Here is a 16,958-nt window from a genome sequence, read left to right on the forward strand (position 1 = left end):
ACAGCAGCATCAGTGGGTCACCTCTGCTGATGCAGATTTGGGCAAGCCCAGAATGAAGGCTTTTGATCATTGCTGGCAAAAAGGCACAGCAATGTGACTAGACTGAAAAAGAGTTTTGCAGCTGGGAATTTGCTCTAGCCCATAGTGCTATTGCGCTCTTTGCGTTGGTTGTCGTTTCCATGAAAATAAAAAGGAGGCATTACTTTTGGAGCGACCTAGGCAATATATGCATCAACCAATTTAGGCTTGCATTTGTTTGTGAGTAGGAGATATGGTGAAGTACTTGCTAGTGGGCTCAGCAGAACATTTGCAGCCTAAAAGAATCCTAACGATGGGTTCTAGCGCTTTGCCAACCCTGATCAAAGTTAGAGTTGTATGAATTAATTTATAAAGTGAACACTCAAATTGTTTATAAATGTGAAAGGGATCAGGTAATAGGCTCAGTCCAGAGAGTTTTGACTTTCCTTTGATAAAGGAATGTTTTGAAAGCAGAACATTTCAATCTTTGTTTTTAAAGTAAGCTCCATGTTCTTTTACGCGCATACACACACATATATATATCAGTTAAAATAAATTTCCCTTTTGGAAAAAATAAAAATAAAAATAAAAAATAGAAAAATTTGAGTACCAGGACAGCAGCAGCTCAGTCTCCTTCAATGTGCTGTTGTTCTGGTTTTTCTTTTAATTTGGCTGGAAAGTCACATTGCAGTAATAATTGTCTGTATACTGCTAATCAAAGCCCATTCTCAGCCTAAGGGAAATTATAGTCTGAGCAAGGCATGGACTAGAAGAAGGAAAAGATTAGGTTGGTTTAGTAAGAGATTGGATTAAAATTATAACATAATTTAGCATATTAATTTTTATTCTAAGCGTAAATTGCATCAAAGCTTTGTTCCTTTGGAGGGTTTCTGGGTCTTCTGTTTTACTGCATCGGCTGATGAATGAGTAGAAAAGTAGCTCTCATTTTGAAAAGCAACATGAAGAGTTCTTTTTTTTTCCTTCTTTCTCTGCTTTCATCAGACCAAAATACTTCCCCCCCCCCCAAATTCACCAACTGTGAAGGCAAGAATCAATGAATTTTAATGGAGAAAAGCTGTAACTCTGCCTCTCATCTGTCCCTGAAGCTCACCTCACTCAGGGTTACTCCTGCATTGCATTTCACGTTGTCTGAGCAGACTCAAGCCAACACTGCTGCTCTCTCCACATCGTTTCCTTCTCACCGTCTCTTTGCAGTTGAGTTTCTGAACAGGTTATCTCCCAACTCAACGTGGTTTGCCATCTCTTTGAAGGAGGTTGGGTTCTCTGTTTGATTTTGTGCAGCACCTGCCATAATGGGAAACTTAGGAAGATATGAGCAACAAAGTCATGCAATCATTAAGGTTGGAAAAGCCTTTTGAGATCCCCAAGTCCAACCCCAGCCCATCCCTACCATGCCCACTGACCACGTCCTCAGTGCCACATCTACCCTCTTCATAAAAACCCCCAGGGGCTGTGACTCCACCACCCCTGCATGCAGCCTGTGCCTGATGGGGTGTTCCCTCCATGTGGGAGCAAGTTGGTGACATTAACATGACCCCATCTGGCTCGTGGTTCCTTTTTTGGATGCCAATTGTTATGGTCCATACTTTGTGGCTGAGAATGCATGATGTAAGAGTCCATGATTAATTATCTGCATGTTTTAGACACTGATGTATTAAAAAAGCCAAATATAATTAGGTCTAAGTGGGAAGAAAACACTTAGGGGAGAGAAAAAGCCTTCTTACTGGGAATTTCCTGCTTTTTAGCTCCTTGATCTCCTAATCTGCATCTGAGATTTTGTTCTTATTTGGTTTGGGTTTTGTTTTGCTCTGAATTAGCATGAGCCAGGAGGCAGTCCATGTGGGAAGGGAGGGAATAAACGATGTAAGCACAGATCCCACTGCTCCTGGCATGAATTTTAAAGCTGCCATCTTCCTGCCCTAGATAGCTGTCAGTGTTAGTCTAGTCAGGCAGGGTTCCCAGAGGATAAAGAAGCAGAATTGCTCTTGATCATCAGCAAAAAAAAGTTTGTTTTTATCTTTTTATGATAGGCACAGAGAACAATGGTGTTTTTTGTTGGGTCTTTTTTTTTTTCAGTAGGTACTGGATTATTTTCCCCTCTCTCAATCAAATGTAAAATGAGCCTGGATGCATATCCCCATGGTGCATTGACCCAGCAGAGCTTGGCTAGCTGTGCATCCCCAGGAATGCATCCTGAGTACACATGGGTTTTGCTCACTCTCTCCTTTCCTCTTGCCCTTCTTGCAGGCATCCAGCACGCGCCCAGAGTGCAGCATCATGCTGGAGATTGAAGAGGAACGCAGCCAGTGCCTGGCAGAGATCACTGAGGATAATCAGACCTCAGGTATGGGAGCAACTTCTTCCATCTCTGACCCTCAGGCTCCCATCCCTGGATTCACATCTGCCTTGTCTGTGCCATTTCTTGTCCCTCTTGCAGCAGCAGAGTGCTGCCTGGGTTTGCTTTGGCTGATGTTGAGCTCTTATGTTAGGAGGGAGAGATGCTGATCCTTCTAAAGCACAGTTCCACCAGTTGCATCCAAGTATTTGAATAGCTTGATGATGACCACCCACAGGGGGGTGAACCTCAGCCATCTCAGGCTGTTTAATCGGAGTCAGTCACGCCTCTTTCTGAACTAGAAGTGTCTTAACCAACTCTGATACCTTTACTCACCTCCCTTCTTCGATGATCAGAAGAAGAGAGTCAAGTTGACAGTGCCAGCTTTGCTCTCCATTCTCCCAAGGTTTCCCCATCCCAGCAGCCATGGAGCTGTGCCTCCTTTGAGAAGAAGGCATAACACAACATGAATTGGGCAAGTGGTGTTTCAGAACAGGAGAGATGCTGCAGGACATGACTGTGAGGATGGGGGATATTTCATACATTTTTGCTGTTGAAGTTCCTTGGTAGGCAGCCTGTAGGGAGCTTGGGGTATTTTGGCACAGCCACTCGGTGCTCAACCCTTAATTGTAGAGATCTGAGTGGCAGAAAAATAAAGGTTTTATTCTGGTCTTGTCCTGTCATATCTCACAGCAGTTAAGTCAAAGCTCCAGGAATCAGATGTAGGGGTGGATTTGTCCCCTCCAAGTGCCTCTCTCAAGGCAGAGTCAGAGTTTGTGTGTAAAGGAGGTGTAGGGAGCAGTGGGAGACTGGTGGGTTCCAAAAAGGGGAGATCACATCGGTTGGGGTGAAGGTAGGAGGATGCATATCCTGCTTTACGTTTGCATCCTGAAAGAGGAAAAAGTGAAAGATGCCTTCTCATCCTCTTTCACTTGGCACTGCTCAAAATAGGCTACAGACCAAAGGGCTGTTCTGCATGATGCTGATTAATGATAGAACAGCATCCTTGGGCCAAGCTGGTCCCTCAGGGAGCTTTACTGAATGCAAGGAAGGCTTTTGGCCCCTGCTTTTATCTATTAAAATATGTTTTCCTTTGATTTTAAGCATCCCAGTGCATTTAAATAGAGCTGTTTGAAGAAATGTTCCCCTGGAATACAGTAAAGAAAGAAGAAGTCAGGGTACTTAAATACATCCTCTGAAAGCCAACTAAATGCTTCATTTCATTTTCATGCACACTTGGAGAAATTCAATTAAATGCAGGACATTCAAAATGAAAGAATAAATATTCGAGTGTTAATCTTTTTTTTTCTCCTTTTTCTAAATGTTCTTCCCCATTGAAAAGTTTAGTCCAAAACGTGTTATGTGTTGTTGTTTTGTTTTGTTTTTTTTTCTCTCCACTGAATTAAACGAGCCTATTTTTGCTGATTCTGATGTCAGAGCACGCTCAGCCTTACTGTGTGCCATCCATGCCTAAAGCATAAGCAAGTGTATAAACACCTTCTGGAGCTTGTTTTTCATCAGGGAATGCTGAAATATTGGGTTGTAGGAATTCTGCTTTTCTGCCCATTGCTACCGTAGTCGTTACACAAGATATGAGCACTGTAAGATGTTCTCCTCCACGGAGATGGTGATTACTACTCCTGTGTTTGTTGTAATGGTCACCAATGATATCAATGTGGAACACATGTAGTGTTCCACATCAGTAGGTATTTAAGAGTTCAGTATATGAATTCCAGCAAAGAACTCACTTTTGCCCTTGCAATCATTGGAAAGAAGCCTCAACTTCTGACATGTGATTGCTCTGGCACTGAGGTGGGTGACCAAAGATAAGTGCATCAACTTTTGGAGAAGTCTATTTTGGAAGTGACGTGGACCAACAGCTTCTAAATGTCTAAACAGCATGTGTTTTCCTGTTGGAATGTCCAACCCATGATGTGTGAGCTCAAGTAGACTGAAAAAGCTCTTTTTTCTGTGCAAGTCAGTAATTATAGCTGAGCACAGCTGCAAAATTCAGCTCTGATCTTTGGAGAGGTGGAGGAGGGGGCAGTTTGGTTGGCAGAGATGACATGGAAGTGATGACAGGAGATCGCACGGAGGTGAAGTTTATTTCCAGCAACGTTAAGACTGAACAATTTAAAAATAAATGTTGCATAAAACCTCCTAGCTGAATTCCCTAGAAAAGCGTTAACTTTAACGTGGCTCAGTCTCACAGAGGAGGAGAATGGAAAGCAATTGGAGCTCTCTGCCAGTTGTAACGTAGTACCGTGATTTATGGCCAGGTAGGTGTATTGCCTTCTGTGCATTCAACATCCTGTTAGCAAGAAGAAAATCACTTGAGATTTAACAGCCAATTTATTATCCTTTCTAATTGAATGAGTGGGATTAAGGAAACGCGCAGTTCCAATACAGTCTAGAAATAAAGCTTTGTTTAGAAGCCATTATCAGTTGTATCGATTGGAGGGGCTTAATCACAGCTGTAATTTGTTGTGTCAAATAGATTAGTCATTTGTAAAGAACACCTGATGGTAATACTCAGATTAATCACTAGCTCAGGGTAAGCAGGTAGATTTCCACTGATAAACAATAACATCTGTCTTAACACTGTTTTGTGTTTGAACAGCCATTAATTACAGTGGGTACATGTGCGTGAGTTAAATCAATGCTTTCTTTTCAAATTAAATGTCTGTGTTTTCAGTGCACGTGGTGGGGGCCAATTGCTGCTCCTAGAATCAGTCCTGGACTACAGACAGCCACCACTGGTGAGACTGAAGTCTCTCTTTTCTCTCTTAGGCCCATTTTTGAGGAAACTGTGTCTGATAAGATGATGTTGTCTTTTTGAGTGCAGAAGGTGCAACTGGGATGCAACAGCAGTGGAGATTGGTTTAAGCTGGCGGCACGTGCAAAGAATAAAATGGCAGTGAGATTGACGTTTGGGCTTTAAGGAAGTTGCTAACCATCAGAGGGCACAGAGCTGCAGGAAGGAATGCTTTATTGGCTCCACAGTGGAGTGTGCCCAGTTTATGAAAGGGTGTGTAAGACGCAGTTGTGCTTTGCAGTATGGAATTGAGTTTCATGAGCTGGACTGCCCTGGCAGCCCTCTGCCCTGTTATCCTTTCACCTCAATGATCAGACAGCATGATCTTGTATCTCTTGTAAAGCGGCAATTGTGATGCAGTACAGAGGTGGATTCTTTATCATTGAAATGAAGACCAGATAGACTGAGATCTGTTGGCTTCACGTGGGCAAATAGCTACTGGTTGGGAATAACTTTTGCTGCAACTTTTATGTTGCTCTGAGGTATTCTAGCTGAATGTAGGCATCTCTTTTAGGATGCAGTGAATCGTGTTCAGATTGCTGTATTGTGGAGGCTTAGCTCACCTGTGCTGGAAATAACCCCAGCGCTCAGGTGGATCCCATCCTGTTGTCCACTGGTTTGGAGGGGATTGGGGTAAGTGAAGTGAAGTCTCACTCCCACCATTAGAAGACATGCATCTGTGTGTTCACATACAGAATTGGAATAAAACCTTCACTAGGGCATTTGTTATATGATCTTTCTAGCCTTTTTTAATCCTCAAAGAGTGTTTACAGTATAATTTATAGCACTGTTAAGAAAAAGTCTTCTGTAGATCTTATTACTGTGCAAATGGCAGGTGTCTTGCCTGCCCAGTGCAGGAGGTGATGCACACAGTGCTCATCTCAGTCTTGGTGCAGAGCGTGTTCGTAAGTGACCTAAAAACCAGTAATGTTGCCTGTACTTATCCTACAGTGTGATATAGGGGACCTTTGCTGGGTTTGACATAATGGAAATTGGGCATTGGTTGTTCCTTCCTTTCTCACAAAGCCCAGAGAAGGTATTGCTGAGCTGCATCGCAGATGTGCCTGGCTGTTGAACTGGGTGACATTTTGTAGTTTGGTCACGTGGGAATTGGCTGGCTTTTCTTTGCAGGCCACATGCTGATCTCGTGGCAAGCATGGCAGGGTTGCAGTAGTTCAGATACTGAGAATGGCATAAATCATAGCTGCATGTAGATGTCACACGTGTGTGAATCATTTAGAATGAATCACAGCATGGCTTCGATTGGAAGAGACCTCAAAGATCACCTAGTTACAACCACCCTGCAAAAGGGGGTTGGTTTTCTTTTTACTCCAGATTCTTTAATTTCCCACCCTAAATGTGTTCTAATTCTCTCTCCATGCTGGTCTCATAGTTGTTCTCCCTGCAAACTTTGCCTCATTTGACTTCCATAGAGTATTGCAACATCATGGTTTAGTAGGCATGGTGGGGATGGGCTTACAGTTGGGCGAGATAATCTTAGTGGTCTTTTCCAACCATTAGGATGCCCTAACAGCACTATTGCTGAAGTGATGGTGGTTCCTGAGTATTCTTGGCTTCAGTTTTCTTCCTTTAAACTAAAAGTAATGCTATTTTCGTATCTAGAAGGGTAAGTTAAGGACAAATACATTGAAATGTGTCCAGTTGCACTTTTTTATGGTTTAGACTTCTAACAGAATTGTGCATAGATAGAATATGAAAGGCAGTATTTTGGCAGCACCTACAGTCTAAATTCACAGGAAAATATTATGTATCTGCAGAGAAATAACACTTCCAAAGAGAAATCCCATGGAGTTTAGGTTAGATAAGTCAGGTTTTCTATCTTCTTCCAGTGAATCTGTATGTAGTATCACGCATCACTCTGAATTGGCTGTGGGTGCAGATTTTGTGGGTGATATTTTCCTAGAAGCTGCCAACAGAGTTCCTTGGGGAACCTCAAATTATATCCAACATACACAAAACCACATTCCCCTGTACACTAGTGCCAAGCAGTGCAAAGTGAAGCAAGCAGAGGCAAGAGCTCAATTCCTGACAGTGCTCTGGCATTCGATATTGGTGGGACATAGAGCCTAGGAGTTCATCAGCCAGTTCCTGGGGGAGTTCTGCCTGGGCAGCTGCAGGATCTGTTCACTGAATCATGAAGGTTGGAAAAGACCTTTAAGATCATCTAGACCAGCCATCAAGGCCAAGTCAGACCCAGGATTTGAGTGCCTTCAACAAAGCTTCCCCACTGGATGAGCATGGTGAGAAGTTTTGGGAGTTACTCTGCAAACAGGGGTTGCCCCACAGTCAGTAGCTGCTGCAGTAAGATGATATGCAGTACATGCTTGGGCTGTTGTCTTTCCATTTCTCTTTGCTTTCCAGCTTATGGGGCTGCTCCTCTGGTAGCATCTCTCAGCCTACAATATAAATCAAGGTGGTAATTCTATAGCCTGGTGTTCTCCAAGGCATTTATTAGTTGGAGTTTATAAGAGTTCCTTAGACCTCTATGTTACTTTGAAAATGCATGTGAGCATATTTCAGAAGCGAAGAATGCAATCCCAGGCCCACTGAAAACTAAGCTTTAATCCAGATTCTTTTTCAGCCAAGACATGTGTGTGCAATGCGGTAACTGCTCAGATGATAATACAGATTGCAGCAGTAGGGCAAGGAGGAGAAGGTAGCAAGAAGCAGTTCTGCTTTCCAGGCCCACAGATGGTGGCAAATCTCCCTCCATGTGAAGTGTGTCGGAGCCCTTAAGGCTTGCTGCAGGGCAGGTTTCATCACTGCATGGCTTCTTGCTGACTTCCACTTGTTTTTTGTTTTGTTTTGTTTTTTATCCCTGAGCACCAACAGTTGTTTTTTCATTGTTGTTTGCCTTTGTTTTGTTTTGTTATTTTACGAAAGCTCCCCTTGCAGTGGCTGCGGTTTACAGATAGTTCAGCTTAATCTGAAGCATCCAAATAAAATAAAATAAATCCCATTTTATTTACTCTTTTTTTTTTTTGGCCTTGTCAACAAAAGCAATCACGTCTAGGTGAGCTGACTGTGCTCATTATCTCCTTATCTCATTATTGCTAATTGATTCTCTGTGCAACCAGAAATTCTTTCAGAAGTGACAGAGTCAATTAGGGATGACAGTTGAATGAAGTACTGTGTGACTCATATTTGGATGGGGTGAGCAGCTGTGGAGACCGTGCTTCTATGCAGGAAACTGTGTAGTCCCACAGTTAATGGCCTTCATGGAGAGTAGTGGCAATATTAGGCACATCTCAGGCATGGAAAGTCTAACTCAGATTTGTAGATTAATAGCGTGCAAGTTTAGGTATGAGAGAAAATGCTTGAGGACACAGAGTTGACATTTAAACCACAGAAGACTGCTGACTCTGATGATCTAGGTTGATGGGAGGGGATTTTCTGTGTTTGTATGTTCCTTGGCTTGGTAACAAGTGTTGAGAGACATGGTTTAGTGGGAGCTATTGGGAATAGGTGAACGGTTGGACTGGATGAGCTTTTAGGTCTTTTCCAACCTTGGTGATTCTATGATTCTATGAACAGAAATTGCTGAGGCTGGCAAAGACCTCTGGAGATCACCTAGTTCAAACCTCAGCCTAAAGCAGTCAATCAGCACAGGGTGCTCAGGGCCGTGTCCAGTTGGGTTTTGAATGTCTCCATGGATGGAGGAAACCTGTCTAGACAACCTGCTCCAGTGTTTATGCTTGTTAACTGCAAATAACAATAAATAAGTGAAAAACCAGAACAACTTAGGTTTAAATGGATTTCCTTGTGTTTTAGTTTGAACTCGTTGTCTGTTGGGTCTTGGGCACCACTGAGAAAATGCTGGCTCTGTTTCTTCCCCCCAAATCCCAGCTGCTCCAGGCTCATCATCATCTTCGTGGCCCTTTTTTGGACACTTTCCAGTACGTTCACATCACCGTTGTACTGAGGAGATCCAGAACTGGACACAGCCTTTCAGGTGCTGAGCAGAGGGGAAGGATCAAATCCTTTGACCTGCTGCTACTTTGCCCAGTGCAACCCAGGACACCTTTAGCCTCCCAAGTGGCAAGGTCACGTTGCTGGCTCACCTTCAGCTTGACACCCACCTGCAAGCTCAGGTCCTTCTCTGCGAAGTCCATAAAGTGCATGGCTTTACTGCTCCCCAGGTACAGGATTTTGCATTTCCCCGTGTTGAACTTCACTTTTTAAATGGTTTTTCAGGACTTTTTTCATCCAGAAAGGAAGGCCTTCTGCTCTATTTGGATTCCGACTTCCTGCAGAAGTTAAATGGAAGTGAAACAAGCTCAGCACTTCACAGCTGGCGGCTGTCAGCATCTTACAGATCAACATTTTGTCTGTTTGCTCAGTACTGAGGAGATAGCTGAGGTGATTTTCTAAGTGTCACCGAGAATTGCCAGTAGCCATTGAGGAGCTGCTACAGTTGAGCTGCTTCTGATAGCCTGAGTACTTCAGCACTGCATTTTGTATGTGCAATCTAGACCTGTCTGTCATTCTAGCAGGATTTAAAACCCAAAAGTCAAAAAGTGGAAAATATGAATGAAAATAATCTCAGTCATTCTCCCTGCTCTTTGCTTACTGAGTTGTATATGCCTCAACTTGCTGTGAGCAACAGACTCCTGTAATCTCATCACCAACATTGTCTCGTACAAGTGAATCCAGATGGAGAACAGCCCATGTTGCTTATCCTCCACATAATGTCTTTCTCATTCCGCAGTTCTGCAGTGGAGGTTGGCTTGAAAAGCCAGATCTGGAGCTTGGGGTTCTTTGACAGTCTCCCTTGAAGACGTCAAGGCGTGTTTGACGAGAGAAGAGGCAGTGAACATACGGAAATTAAAAGTCAAGCTGGAAAAACGTTAATGAAGTTTAAATGAGGAGTCTGTTTATTCATCACCATCTGTTTATAATGCAGTAAGATAAAAAATAATTAATAGCTCCTTGCGAGCAAAAGTTCAAGTGAATTCTCACCTTCCCAGTTGCATAAGACCTCCTGGGGCAGATGATAAGTAGGTTGGGTTTGTATGGCAGCCCAGTTGTCAGCAGGTATCCAGGTGCTCCATCACTGGAGGAGATGGGATGGATGGACGCTCACCCAGGGCTGGGAATGTATGATGTTTTCAGGCTGCATCTCTGAGACCTGCCAAATGCTCCTATGGGTGCTCCTTACACCTTCACTTGAATCAGGGTAGTTGGTTTATTGGCTGCTGTTTTAAAGTCAGTAGTGTAGGGATTATTGAGACAAGCCACTGAGCTGGCAGGTTTGAAGGGCAGTAGTTTTCTAGGGGTAGTTTAAAGCACTCAAAGAAAGCAGCTGAGAAAAACAGCCCCTTGGACAGGGGTTGATTCATGAAAGCATGAGATCGAAGGTCTGACTTCATAGAATCCTAGAATGGCCTGGGTTGCAAAGGAGCACAGTGCTCATCCAGCTCCAACCCCCTGCTGTGTGCAGGTCACCAACCAGCAGCCCAGGCTGCCCAGAGCCACATCCAGCCTGGCCTTGAATGCCTGCAGTGATGGGGCATCCACAGCCTCCTTGGGCAGCCTGTTCCAGTGCTTCATCACCCTCTGGTGAAAAACTTCCTCCTCATATCCAACCTAAACCTCCCCTGTCTCAATTTAAAATAATTCCCCTCTGTCCTATTACTATCCACCCATGTAGACAGTTGTTCTAGGTGCTTTTGGACAATCAGTATGGCCACCAGTTACTGTTTCAGAGGCCAGTAGGGCTCTTGTAATTGCTGTGTCATATCTACATAGCCCCTGCAACATTCTCATACATCCTAGGGCCTCAGGAATGGCATTAAGAGCCTTTTTATAAGAAGCTAAATCAAGCCCTGAGGATCTAGTTAATACATTCAGTGAACGCTGAAGGGTATACCAGTTCAGTCTAAAACAGTCATAGAATCATCAGTTGGAAGGGACCATTAAAGACCATCTGGTCCAATTCCCCTGCAGTGAACAGGGGCATGTGCAGCTTCATCAGGTGCTCAGATCTTGAATGTCTGTAGGGACATGGTGTCCACTCTGGACAACCTGTGCCAGTGCTTCACTACCCTTATTGTAAAAAACATTTCTATCCAGTCTAAATCTCCCCTCTTTTAGTCTGAAGCCATTCCTTCAGGTGTTATCACAACAGATTCTGCTAAAGAATCTGTCTCCTTTCTTTTAGCCTCCCTTTGAATACTGAATAATCACTGGAATTGGTTCTTAACGATCTCTTTAATGACAAAAGGACCTACAAGACATCTTTCTCTGTTCTTTCCTTATCTTCCCTTGTCTTCTGAGTTACTATACTCTCTAACTCTGGTCCAGGCAATATAGAGGGTTTCTTGATTTCAGTCTTGCTATGACCAGCAGTATTGATGGTCCGAGCATCTGGGTAGTACAGTGGTCCTCACTGTTCCTGGACAATGTTCAGGAATGAATGTGTTCTCCCACTGAAGGGGTTCTCCCTATAAATCTAATCACCCTACCCTGTAGAGGTAAGAGCTGTTTTTTGCCTCAACCTCATCTTTCTGCAGACGCAGCCATGAGATAAGATACAGAAAACAGATACCACATCTGTTTTCTCCCTTCATATGCTGAAGGGTGGAGACTTTGCTTTTGTTTTGCCTGTTGCTGACATGTCCTGGCTCCAAGTTTTCAAACAACAGTGTTTATTTGACTCAGGAACAGCTGTCCTGTAGCTTTTGGGGATTAACAACCATTTATTGGACATAAGTCTTGTACTGGCAAAGGCATTTTATTTTGGAGAATGTGTCACATTTGGAAATGCCATCAGACTTGTTGGTTATTTTTATTTTTGTACGCTATAAAATAGAAATGCACGCAGCATTAGTTTTGCAAAGGTTACAGAACTAAATGCCATCGCCGTAGACCAAAAATGGATGGAAAGCAAATCCAAAATGTTTTCAAAGCTCTGGGTAATTGCTTATATGAGATCTATTTATGGAGAGCTTTTAATTTTTTTTTTTGATAGCACTTGGTAATTGTCTACTTCACATCCCATCAGGTTTCTGGTTAAGAAATCTCTCCTTCCTAATGTTTTTTATTATTTTCTTTCTGATTGTGCTAAAGCATTTTCATGGTGGTATCCATCCATCTCATGAGCAACAAGTACATTGGGAAAATGTTGCATATGGCATCAGTTATGTGGAGCTTCTGTTACTGTATATGGCTAAGATCCAGCACCTGTTGCAGATACTGGGGATTTTATCTTGCACTGGACTTTCTGTAACCTAGATGTCTTTACTTCTTGGTAGCCAGAATATTTAACATAGCAAAGTGAAATTGTGGAGAAAAGGAGAAGCTGAGGTCTGAGGTGCCACACTGGGTGTAAGTAGGGCTTCTATTAGGAAAACCTTTTAAATTACTCACAAACTTTGTTCTTGCCTTCCAACCATCAGTGTTGTGGGCAAGAAGCAGAATTCCAGCATAAAGTCCAGCCCATTCAATAGGAAGGAACCAAATAATGAAGGTTTTGCTCTCCAGCTTTGCGTGCTGACTGCAGTATCTTTCGAATAGTAGATCAGGGAATCTATGGCTTAGGATTTGTTGAGGAAAGTTCCCCTTTCAGCTTCCTTTTTCTGTGGGGTGTCATATTTATCAGTATGTAGCTGTATGTGCCATATTTAACAGTATTTACTTCAAGAGCAAGGCTTGGCTGAAAATTTCCTCCATTGCAAAGCACATTCTTTGGTCTTGGAGGAAGAGAACAAATCTATAAAATAACAGAATATGATATTTAAAATTCCGCTTCCACTCATGCTTCATTGTGCTTGCTTCTCTTCAGTGAGGAAGTCAAGCTGAGCTGGTCATTTGGTCATCACTTGAGTGACCAAGTCATAGAATTATCACAGAGTTGTTTGAGTTGGAAGGGACCCTAAAAGTTCATCTATTCCAGCTCCCAGGTTTAATTTCTGTGAGCACAGACAGATTTGGACAAGGAATAAGGGAATGCTGGAATAACCTTTTAAGCTTCCTCTATGTTCAAGCACTAAAGAACTATCTCTTAGAAGCTGAAGAGGAGTAAAGTTACATTGTAGGCTTTATAAATCCTTGTTTTGTGTCTTGGCATCTTTTGTTTCAGTTCACACGTTTTCCTATTAGACAGAAGGGCTCAGCTTACAAATATCATTAAAGAAAAGAATGATGTGGAGAGATGCAGTCAAGTGTTTGTTTAGTTTGTTGGTTAAAGAAGGGCTGAAAGATTTGATGTTTTTTTTCGTGTTTCTTAGTGGATGTTGTTGACGGAAAAACTCGGGATTTTCATGCTTAAAAATAATCCTTCAGAAATGCTCTGTAGTTATTTCTTTCATGCTGCTAAGAATGACTCAGTCTGGGGGCTTAAGGTGAGGTTTCCTTCACGTGTCTTTGAGTCAAATTTCTGCAAACGTTTAGGAGGAAAGACACCTTTTAACATTTCCTGTTGAGTTCCTGGACAGTTTCTATTGAAAACCACTGCAGAAGTGCAAATCAGTTCTTACAGCATGTAACAGTGTTGTCACTGACTCCAGCTTCTACACCAAGTTCAGAAAAATCAAATTGATCACTCTGTCTTTCCACACGTATGGAATTATAATTCAAGATAAAATTTTTCACTTAATCCTTAGTCTGAGGATCCTTTTTGTCTTCTGCAGTTGACCAAATCAATCTTCTGCCTAACTGGGATTGCAGATCCCTCACTGAGTTAAGGTTGAAGGAGCACGAGTGTGCTGCAGAGAGCAAAGCAGTGGTGAGAAGGAAATGCTACAGTGCTGGGGTTTTTCACGTTCTGTCAGGGCTGTGGTTTTCCTTCAGCTTTGTGGTTTCTCTGTCACATCCTGCCCACATCTCTGGAGTGGCAGTGGGCAGCAGGCAAAAAATATCCGAATTGAATGCAAAGCCATGGAAAGCTGGGAGGGAAACTCTAAAGGGACAGATTAACTCCAGAACAGACTGTTAGTGTTGATAAAAATAAAAACACAATGAGGTGGAGGTGGAGGAGGAGAGATGCCCAAAGGATGCTCTAATAATATTTATGTAAGATGCAAGAGGCTGAATTTTGCAGGGAGATGCAAGAGGGATCACAGTGAAACTTAGAAGCCTTTAGTGAGGTTGCAACTTGAGTACCATGTGCAGTGTTGGGCTCCTCACTGCAAGACCAATTAAGGCAATTTCTTCTCCAAAAGAGTGGTCAGGCACTGGAATGGGCTGTCCTGTTGTGTCACTGTCTCTGGAGGTGTTGAAGGAGCATTTAGATGCTGTATTAAAGGATGTCACTTAGTGCAGAAATATTGGTGGTGGGTGGATGATTGGGTTGGATGGCCTTGGAGGTCCTCTCCAAACTTGGTGATTCTGTGGTTCTAAACAAAAAAGGTGCAAGGGAGACATGATAGGAAACTGCTTCCATGCAAGAAGTAATTAAATAGGCTAGGACACTTCAGCTTGAAAAAGAGATGCTTGAGGAGGAATATAAAAGAGGATTTTATGGTTTTCCTCTCGAGGGAAAGGGAGATTGTGACTAGGTTATAAGTATTTCTGTATTCATAAAAGAACTAGGCAATTCCTTATGAAACCAGCAATGAGCACATTCAAAGCAAATTCAGAAAAGGATGTTCTTTTAGCAGACACTTCTGCTGTGCAATTCCTTAGCCCAGGAGGTTGTGAACGTGAAAAATTTCCATAGGCTTAAAAGCAAAATCAAATTGCAATTAATTTAAAAGATCTACGGAAGAAAAAGAATCTTTCTAGATTCTTATTATTGTTATGTACCACTTCTAAAATTTAAACTGAAAGTCATCTCTGATTCAGTAAGACTGGGCTCGTTGGAGGCTGGGGCAGTGGTAGCAGTAGTTCGAGGCTCGTGATGGGCTTTCCAGTTCTCTTGCATGACTGAATTCATGTTTCCCATCGAGAAGTGACATGTAGTTAGCAGATTATTGCAGGGACCATCGTTTGGGATTTGTTTTCTTTAGTCATGCAGAAAGTTAATGCCCATCTGGGACAAGAAAGTCAATGCAAAGGTGATTGGTTATAATGAGACCAAACTGGACAAACCAGGAGAGAACGTGTAGGTGTAACTTCTGCTCAGGCTGTCAGTGGGAGAGTAAATGTCACCTGACAGCTAACTTACAGCCCTAACTTCTGGGAAGATGGAAAGTGCCTGGTGATACCAAAGTGGAGTGAAAATAGTTTTCTATTCAAAGCACACCAGGTTTCCACTGTGATGGGACTGGGTGATACCTTGGCTTAGCCTAACCTTTGGCTTGCTGTTATCCGTATGTAGGTAGTGAGAGGAAAAAGAGCTCCCCGAGGTTTATCAGGCAACAAATGGGTATCTTCACATCTGAATGTGGAGTTGGAGAGCAAAACTCTGGAGGACTTTTGGGCAGAAGAGACCACAAGTGATTGCATTTGTTAGGAGGTGTTCAGTGTGAATGACAGATGTGCTGAATGCCAGATGTGCTGTGGGCTTTTTCTCTGACTTGTGAGTTCACCTGAGTTAAGGCCATGCCCTGAAAGCAGCCTACTGCCATTAATTTCATTCCTCAGCCAAACCCAGTCATATCTCGGAGCCAAGACAGAGCTCTGGAGGTTCATCTTTATTCACAAGGGGAAGTTATACTCTACTGCTTCCTAGATAAGCTTTGAAGGTATAATTTCTGTAAGCGTAGATATAGCTCAAATAAATGTTCTTTGAGCTCTAATCTGCCAGATCTGCAAACTGCCGTATATCTGTGCCTGATATGAATTGCCATGTTTTGTGATTATTAACCTTTTAAAGGGAGAGGAAATGAGGGCCTGAGCTTTGATCCACATTTATGAGTGACAGTGGGAAAGATTACCACCACCTGTAGCTGTGCTGGGTTGTCCTACACTGCTGCAGCATGGACTCTGTCAGCATCTCTGGCCACAGTTGTGGCAGTCAGGCATGGCCTGCCAAGAGCAAGAAGAACTGTATGGTGGACACCACCCCAACATCAGCTTCTATTACCCCCCAAAGCTCAGAGAGCTGTGGCTGGTACAGTCAAGACACTTGGCTTGCAAAGAGGGAAGTCTAAAGTGTTGGATGTGAAAATCCAAGCTCCAGCACACTGCTGACAGCCTCCAGCTTGTTCCTTGACGGTACTCCTTCAGCAATGCTTCAGGAGCCTGCTTCAAGGTGGAGAGAGTTGGCTGCTAGTAATTACACTAATTGCATGGCTTATAGAGGAGGGTGAGCAGTTAGAGGTGCTTATCTGAAGGAGGCTTAAAAGGCAGCTTCATTAGGGTTGTAAAGGAGCACTCCAGAAAAAGATCCTTGGCTCCAGAGAGCACTTCATGAGATTTTAAAGCACTGATACCTTTTCCCTCCCATGGATACAGGTGACTGTGACCTTGGAAGAAGAGTGCCATCTTGCATTGAAGTTGGAGTACGATTTTGAAGTATCTGGGCTGAAACCAAATCTCTTTGTCTTTTTTTCTTCTGGAAAAATATTGTGCTTCAAAGACTTCCAGTTTGGACTCAGTCATAGCTCAGGAGAAGTGTGCAGTTTGCCAAGGCAGCAGTAAGTGCTAAGGCACAAATATATGCCTCTTGTCCTGCTAATGTAAAGGCTTCTGCAGAGGTCTCCCACGTAGATATAAACCAAACTGCTGCTTTAATGATGAATTGTGACAAAATCTCTGTCCTGGGTGATAGGACTGTGCTCAAAATAGTGTGAAGCAGCTGAGGATCCTGGGTTTGCTGAGCACAGAGCATGGTGGCCCTGCAGGTCCTCGTTGCCCTATAGCTCC

General features: G+C 43.0%; 1 protein-coding gene across 1 annotated transcript in view; it reads left to right on the forward strand.

Annotated features, from left to right (window-relative positions):
• Positions 1-16,958, forward strand: part of LOC125696208 (vasoactive intestinal polypeptide receptor) — a 106,769-nt gene that overhangs the window by 35,865 nt on the left and 53,946 nt on the right. Inside the window, exon 2 of the mRNA XM_048951633.1 lies at positions 2,287-2,383. Coding sequence (XP_048807590.1) covers positions 2,287-2,383 — 97 coding nt within the window. The remainder of the gene's footprint in view (positions 1-2,286; positions 2,384-16,958) is intronic.

Source organism: Lagopus muta, chromosome 7 (assembly GCF_023343835.1).
Source record: "Lagopus muta isolate bLagMut1 chromosome 7, bLagMut1 primary, whole genome shotgun sequence".
Taxonomy (NCBI): Eukaryota; Metazoa; Chordata; class Aves; order Galliformes; family Phasianidae; genus Lagopus; species Lagopus muta.